The 8215-nt window shown below is 34.3% G+C and overlaps 1 protein-coding gene across 1 annotated transcript; it reads left to right on the forward strand.

The window, feature by feature from the left end:
* Positions 1–3517: 3517 nt before the first annotated feature.
* On the forward strand, positions 3518–6053 carry LOC107822216 (S-adenosylmethionine synthase 1). The gene is made up of 2 exons (XM_075238583.1): positions 3518–3657; positions 4672–6053. The coding sequence occupies exon 2, from the start codon at positions 4673–4675 to the stop codon at positions 5852–5854; it is 1182 nt and encodes a 393-aa protein (XP_075094684.1). The 5' UTR covers positions 3518–3657; position 4672; the 3' UTR covers positions 5855–6053.
* Positions 6054–8215: the final 2162 nt, after the last annotated feature.

Here is an 8215-nt window from a genome sequence, read left to right on the forward strand (position 1 = left end):
TAAGAAATGGCTAGGAAACAATTGTCTTTGCTTCTTTTATACCGACGTCAGGTCCAGTGTATTCATGATAATACTAGCAAATTAAACTGGCTCAAGGATTTCCTTTTCCTGTTTCATGGGCATGTGATTCATTTATGTCACCGACTCCAAACTCCAAAATACTAATGGTTCTATGTATAGTATGTGTATGTGTAAAGTAAAATTGCACCGGCCATCACGCCTTAGTTTTTTTTTCTTTTTGAAATTTGGTTCAAATATAAATATTATATTCGGGATAAAATTACTTTTATCGATATTTATATTAAATTAATAAATGCAGGATATATATAAACACGATACACCTAAGTATTTAACTTATATATATATATTACATGCCTTTTAAAGCTTTTGTACAACCTTAAAAAGGACAATTTAATTGCCATAATCATTAGTGTATTTATTAAGTCTACTCATTATGCTTCTCTTAAAAATTCCACTTAATTAATTTTTCGTTGAAACAGTAAGAATAGATTTGAAAAAAAAGTAACATATGATTACTTATTTTTATAAAACATCAAATACTTTGAAGCAGATATAAATTATCGAAATGACTAATATTTTTGAGGTTGGACGGAGTAGATAAATTTATTTATTATAAAAAATCTCAATTATATATATGTAACTCTAAGGCGGTGGCCAGTGAGTGTGACACACGGAATTGAACATGATCCTAATGTCCCAAATCCCTTTTTGGTGGTTTGTAGACTAGTAGTACTCCTTTTCTCGCAATTTATGTAACTCGAATTTCTCGAGTCATATTTTTTAATTTTAGACGTGAATTTGAATATAAAATTTTTAAGGGTTTTGAAATAAAATCTATATATTTAAAAGCTATTATAAGTCAAAATAATTTAAAATTTAAAATATCTAAAAAGAATATAAAAAAATTACAAAAAAAAAGCTCATTTGACTCTCGAAATTCAAATCCCGCATCATAATTGGGAGTAGTTGTTTAGTTCGGGGAAAAAAATGAATCAAATTTTTAGACATTGTTTTTCACAAGTACTGGAGAGGTTCTGAAATCATTAATATTCCAGCCCATTTCCTACAAAACTTAGGCGGATATATATGTTTTATGTTTGACTGTTTGTTGAAGTCAAACATAAAACATACTTATATATCAGATGACGTCACGTATAAGAAAAGATCAAGCTCCAGCCTCTATTCATTATTAAATTCAAATTGAACGTACTTTGATTGCTTAATTTTGATTAGTTTAAGGTAAACTTGGATGATTTATTATCCTTCGATCCCCTGCTGCACGCATGTGCCATGCTTTGTTTTGATTCAGAGAGTTTCTTAGAAGAAGAAAAAATCCAATGTTCAAAAGGACTAATTTGAAACACAACGTGGTCAATCTAAATTTCATAAGTTCTGATCCTAGTCTGTTTAACCTTTTTTTTTGTTGCTTTATTAATCATCTCAGTCGTTCCCATTTGTTTGTGGACTGAAAGATAATCACGGCAATACTTTTGACCTACCTCTATTTATATCTCATACTCAAAAAGAATTCTAGATTTAACTGTATAGAATATATTTGGATATACACACAGAGAGAGAGAAAAGCGGCTAATTTGACTATTTTACTTGTCATTGAAATCCAAGCTGAAGAGGTATCGTCCTATTTCTATTAATGTGAATCCTATTACTCCTTACGTTTCAATTTAGATGAGATAGTTGGACTCGACACGAAATTTAAGAAGAAAAAAAAAAATTTTTAAAATTTGTGGTCTTAAAAGCTTAAGGGGTAAAAGATTTGTGAGGCCATGACATTTGTGTGGTTATAAAAGTTTCTCACGGGTAAAATAAAGAGATTAAAGTTAAATTATTTCCAAATTTAGAAATATGTCATTTATTTTGAAACAGATTAAAAAGAAAAGTATCTCATCTAATTTGAAACAGAGGAGTACTATTAATGGATAAATTAAATGTGTTTGAAAATAAAACTCTTTTATAGCGATAGGGAAGGGAACGCTACCTTAGCAAGAGAGATAAAGACAACGAACAAGAATATAGATGATCAAGTTGCATGCAAGTTTGTGAAGGTTGGTGGATGGCTTCACCAAACCTATTCTACTTATAGGTCCTACAAAGGTAGATGGAATTCATATTACAAATTTCTTGGTACTCTCATGCATTATTAATTGAAATTTCATGTGGCAAATTTCCATTTCTTTGTGGTCATATTAATTAGTTTGAAAACGGGAGAAAGGTAGAGAAAGAACTCTCGTTTTCTTGGTGACAAAAATATATAGTAAATGTTTCCTTATATTTGTGATTTTTACTAAGAGACCTAATTGAAATCTTTCTAATTAATAAAGATATCTTTTTTAAGGTAATAAAATATCTTATGCAATATTCGATTCAGTAAATCTAGAAAAATATTACGAGTCTGAACACACTTCAACTTTGATTGACTCATTAATAGACTTTCAATGCGCTTTCCAAGTTCTAAGCTTTTATTCAAGAATATGAACTATGATGATCTTGAATCGGAAGCATTACATCTTGTGCAGACTTAAATAGAAAAAATAAAGATCAATACATTAGATACTTTACCAAACTACATATTCTAGGATTTATTAACTTTCATGTCCGCATATACATTGTTAATAAATTTTTTATAGGATTTGAAAGCGCCAATACACCAAAATATTTTTATCCACACATTTATTAGTTTTAAGTGAAATTATCTAGTTCTTCATCTCGATCTCAATATAATTAGGATTCTTTCCCTCATTGCTTATAAGTCAGGGTACCATCTTCAAGTATAAGACAAGTAAATTCATTGTAGAGATTTTCTTATACCATCAACAATTTATCTTTTTCATTAATAACAACAATTACAGCAGTAATCAAGATCAGATTAGGATTTAAAAATTAATAATCACCCTGGCTTCTTTTTTCCAGGCTACAAAAAGCCCGAAACCAACAACCCAGCCCGGCCCATGGCCCACATAAGGTGGTTGGTAAATACAAGACAATTGTAGTACTGTAGTAGTAGCAGTCCATATCTTCACCACTAATTAATTTTCTTTTCCACTAAATATTTTGACAAAAGTGAGCATCCTCCCCTTCCAATCAAAATGTTGTGAGTTCGAGTCACCCCAAGAGCAAATGTGTGAAGTTTTGGAGGGAGGGAGCCGAGATTTTATCGGAAACAGCCTCTCTACCCCAGAATAGGGGTAATGTCTGCGTACAAACTATCCTCTCCAGACAGCACTAGTGGGATTACACTGAATTGTTATTCCAATAATAAAATTGGATAATAGTATAATCATGTGGATATATTACCCTTCTCACCCACCCCCACATTTCCTACCCGTTAGATCAGTACCCCACACTTCATCAACGGGTAAGATTATCTAACCAAAACCCAACCACCTTAATTAGTCAGAAGGCCACAAGGACGGCACGTGAGCAATGGATGTTAAGACTAAAGGTCTATAAATAGGACTCCAATGTCTAAGGTTAAGACTCGCAAGCAGTTGGCGAACCAAAAATACAAAGAGGTTTTTCTTTGAAGGGGTAAAAGTTTGCTCCTTCCAACGTATTTTGAGAACCTCTTTTCTCTGTTCAGTTCGCTGTTGGGTTTCTTCTTCTCCACTTTTTATTGAGGTATTTTTTCAGTTTCGCTAGTTGAATAACTAAGTCTTTCTGTGTTTTCATGGGTTTTCTTGCTGGGTTTTGTGACAGATCTGGGTGTTTTGTGCTTAGTTCTTTGGGTTTGGCCATAATATGGTGGTTTCTTATCTTGACCATGTGGGGGTTTTGAATTTATGAAAGTTTGTGTTTGGTCTGGTCTGTTTATGGTTGATTATGCTTGAACTTGGGTGTTAGGAACATGGATGGGAAGGAAATGTATTTTGAATCTGGAAATGAACGAAATTTCCTGTTTGAATTTAAGATTAATTTGTCTTTTGAAATGCTTTTGCTCTAAAAAAATCCTTTCTTTAAACTGAAATTTTGATCGTATCAAGTCTGAACTCATGTTTGGTGTTGTATATCCGTTTTCTCTGTTTTTGGTTATCTTCTTTCTTCTTTGTGGTATGATTCGATTATCTTTTTGTTAATAAAATTAACTAGTAATTAGAACTTAGAAGTAGTTGATTGATCTGATAAAGATTGTCTTGCAAGAGTACCAGCTACATGTTTGCGAATATGCCATTTGCCAACTTTAGAGTGGAAGAATCTAGCTGAACTCTAATGCTTTTGAAAAGTCGTAGACCATTATCGAAATAAATGGTCCAGCTTGATATTCTTACAGACAAAAGGAGGATTCTTTGGACATTTGCTTTAATTTTGTCAGGATTTGGACGAATCACTTTAGGTGATACTATATGATAGGAATAACTCTTTATTGGAGAATGTTTTGCATAGAATCTCCTTGGTGTTGCACTATCTGTTAGTAACTCTTGTTCTTAGAAATATGGACTTTTAGCAAGTTGGAGAATATTTGCACTGATACCTTCCTTGTAGCGTCAGTTTCTCAGCATTTACCGTTTGTTATGTGAAGAAGTTGCACTAATGCTCTGTATTAAGTATGTTTCAGCTTTTATTTCGTTTTGTTTTAGCAATTGTAGCTTCTATTTTTCTCTTTATTGTAACTTATGTGGAGTAATCTTCTTACAGAATGGAAACTTTCCTATTTACCTCCGAGTCTGTGAACGAGGGTCACCCAGACAAGCTCTGTGATCAGATCTCTGATGCAGTTCTTGATGCATGCCTCGAGCAAGATCCTGAGAGCAAGGTTGCCTGTGAAACTTGCAGCAAGACCAACTTGGTCATGGTCTTTGGTGAGATCACAACCAAGGCTAATGTAGACTATGAGAAGATTGTGCGTGACACATGCCGTAAAATTGGATTCGTTTCCGATGATGTTGGTCTTGATGCCGACAACTGCAAGGTCCTTGTATACATTGAGCAGCAAAGTCCTGATATCGCTCAAGGTGTCCACGGCCATCTGACTAAACGCCCTGAGGAGATTGGTGCTGGTGACCAGGGGCACATGTTTGGGTATGCCACAGATGAGACCCCTGAATTGATGCCTCTCAGCCATGTGCTCGCAACTAAACTTGGTGCCCGCCTCACTGAAGTCCGCAAGAATGGTACCTGCCCCTGGTTGAGGCCTGATGGCAAGACCCAAGTTACTGTTGAGTACTACAATGACAATGGTGCCATGGTTCCAGTTAGGGTCCACACTGTTCTCATCTCCACTCAACACGATGAGACCGTTACTAATGATGAGATTGCGCGCGACCTTAAGGAGCATGTCATCAAGCCAGTCATCCCCGAGAAGTACCTTGACGAGAAGACAATCTTCCACCTTAACCCATCTGGCCGCTTTGTTATTGGTGGACCTCACGGTGATGCTGGTCTCACTGGTCGTAAAATCATCATTGACACCTATGGTGGTTGGGGTGCCCATGGTGGTGGTGCTTTCTCCGGTAAAGACCCAACCAAGGTTGACAGGAGTGGTGCATACATCGTAAGGCAGGCTGCCAAGAGTATTGTAGCTAGTGGGCTTGCTCGCAGATGCATTGTGCAGGTTTCTTATGCCATCGGTGTGCCTGAGCCATTGTCAGTATTTGTTGACACCTATGGCACTGGAAAGATCCCCGACAAGGAAATTCTGAAGATAGTTAAGGAGAACTTCGACTTCAGGCCTGGAATGATTTCCATTAACTTGGATTTAAAGAGAGGTGGCAATGGAAGATTCTTGAAAACTGCTGCCTATGGTCACTTTGGACGTGATGACTCCGATTTCACATGGGAAGTTGTCAAGCCCCTCAAGTGGGAAAAGCCCCAAGACTAAGTTTCTGCAGGGCAGTGTTGCCTATGTTTTTGTTCTTTGATGTTTGCTTGTGGCTCTAGAATCCCCCGTGTTTGCTCGTCTTTGTACTTCTTTTTACCCTTGTTTATTTTTTTGATTGTCCTGTTTCTAATGTGTTGGATATCTTGAGCCTTAGAAGATAAAAGATGCACACTATTATACATTAAAATTAGTGCATTTATTCCCTGGTGTTCTTCAGAAAATATATTGAAAAAAGATGCCAAATGATCGATGCAAATGATGTAGTTGTGCATTAGGGAAGCAGCTGTACTGTTTACTTATATGTTCATTCGTTTGCTGACAATGAAATTACTGTTAAGTTCCCTTAAGTTTGTCCCATCTTTAGTACGGAGTACTTGATTAGTGAATGAAAATTCCTTTAAAAAGTCAACGTTTAAAGGGTAAATTTCGTTCTAATCGCTTGACCTACAGTGTGTACTTGAACAAGGTTGGATTAGTATCCATATGTTTCTTTTGCATGTTATTTTAGGATCACTATTCAAAATATGTCCACTTTCCATGTGTATAGCTACTTTTATAATCGCTAGGCAAAGCTGACTGTTATCTATCAACAAAATCTTCACAAATTGACGCACCTTTCAAAATTCAAAGATCGAAGCATATGACTATTCTTAGGGATTTACCTAATGTCCGTTGTATTTCAACTCTACACTCGCTTAAAAGATTGGGCTTTGACAAAAACCAATTCACTGCAACTACATTTTGAAAGATTTTTGGTCAGAAAGATTAGATGAGGCTCAATCAAACAGAGCATTTTTCAAGATTTTAATTAGAATTGACTAATATACGATATTTGGTCCAAGTTATTGAAACTGTAATTCCAGATCAAAAGGCAATGGTTTTGCAAAGGTATTTTTTCATTTTTGGCTTTTGTTTCATTTGAACGTCACTTATTAAGTGGCGATGTAGTCTCTTTTAAGAGCAACTCCGACCCCAAAATTTTTGTCCCCAAAATGGGGAGTGATATTCATCTCCCCATTTACTATTTCCCATTAAAATATTATTATTTTTATTATTTAATCTTTTAATTTATCTTTTTATATATACTTAATTATGTTTATATAATATATTTACCTAATTAATTTTTCATCTTAACTTTGACATATAATTTTGAAAAATTAATTATTTAGCTGATGGTATATATCCAAAAATGGTCAACCCTTGTGCAAACTATTCGTGAGCCACGTTCGGCAAAGAAGAAATATTTTGCGATGAAACAAGAATCATGTCAAAAAGATGTTGAACGTGCATTCGGAATATTGCAACAACGTTTTGCAATTGTTGCAGGACCGTCACATTTTTTGGCAAAAAGAAGTGCTACATGATATAATGACTACATGTATTATACTGCACAACATGATAATCGAGAATGAGCGTGATCTTAATGCACCAATTCAAGATGATTTGGAAGGTCCACCTCCAACAGTAGAAATGACAGTAGATAAAAATCAACGATTTCAAGAATTTTTAGCTCTAGAAGAATTAAGGACAAAGATGCTCATTTTGTACTTCGTAATGCATTAATAGATCATTTATGGGAGAATACTAGAGGTTGAAGTTGAATATTTATATAGTATTTCGAATGAATTTTATCGTTATGTAATATGTATTTAATTAATCTTGTATCGCAATGATTTCACTTTTATTTGAATTATTAGTTAATCTATAATAATTGCTTACAAATTATATTATTTAAAATTTTATGGAATTGTTTTAAAAATTATAAATTAATGAAAATAAAAGATGGACTTTGTTTAATGAAAATTAAAAAATAAAATTGAAATAAAAGATAATAATATAATATAGAAAAGAGAGAAGAATATAAAAAAAAATATTCTTTTTTGGGGGAAAAAATAGGGGAATGATTGGAGTAAGTTGTGGGGAAATCCCCATTTTCGTGGAGATGCCCTAAGGTCATTCTTGATGTTATTAGTTTGCAAACTTCATCTCCACTCGATAAGTACAAACTGAAATACATCCAAAAGACAAAACAAAAAGAGAAAGAAACAAAATGTTGCAACTAAAGCTAAACAAGAACTATGTGACCACCAAGTTTCTAGGGGAATGTCCTTGACCATAGGTTTGGGTTTGAGCTCTATGAATGGAGCTCCATTTATTCTCTAAAACTCTACATAGTAGACTTTCTACGGCGTTACTCCAAATTAGTTAAGAGTGTTAGACCAGTGGGATTTTGACACTAATGACACTAAGTTAGGAAAAAAATCCTTAAAGTTTGACCAAAATGACATGCTCCAAATAGGTTGGTTATCAAGAAACATACCAGATGTTCCAAACACTTGACACTTTCTATCCAAACCCTAT

The sequence above is a fragment of the Nicotiana tabacum genome, chromosome 19 (assembly GCF_000715075.1).
Source record: "Nicotiana tabacum cultivar K326 chromosome 19, ASM71507v2, whole genome shotgun sequence".
Taxonomy (NCBI): domain Eukaryota; kingdom Viridiplantae; phylum Streptophyta; class Magnoliopsida; order Solanales; family Solanaceae; genus Nicotiana; species Nicotiana tabacum.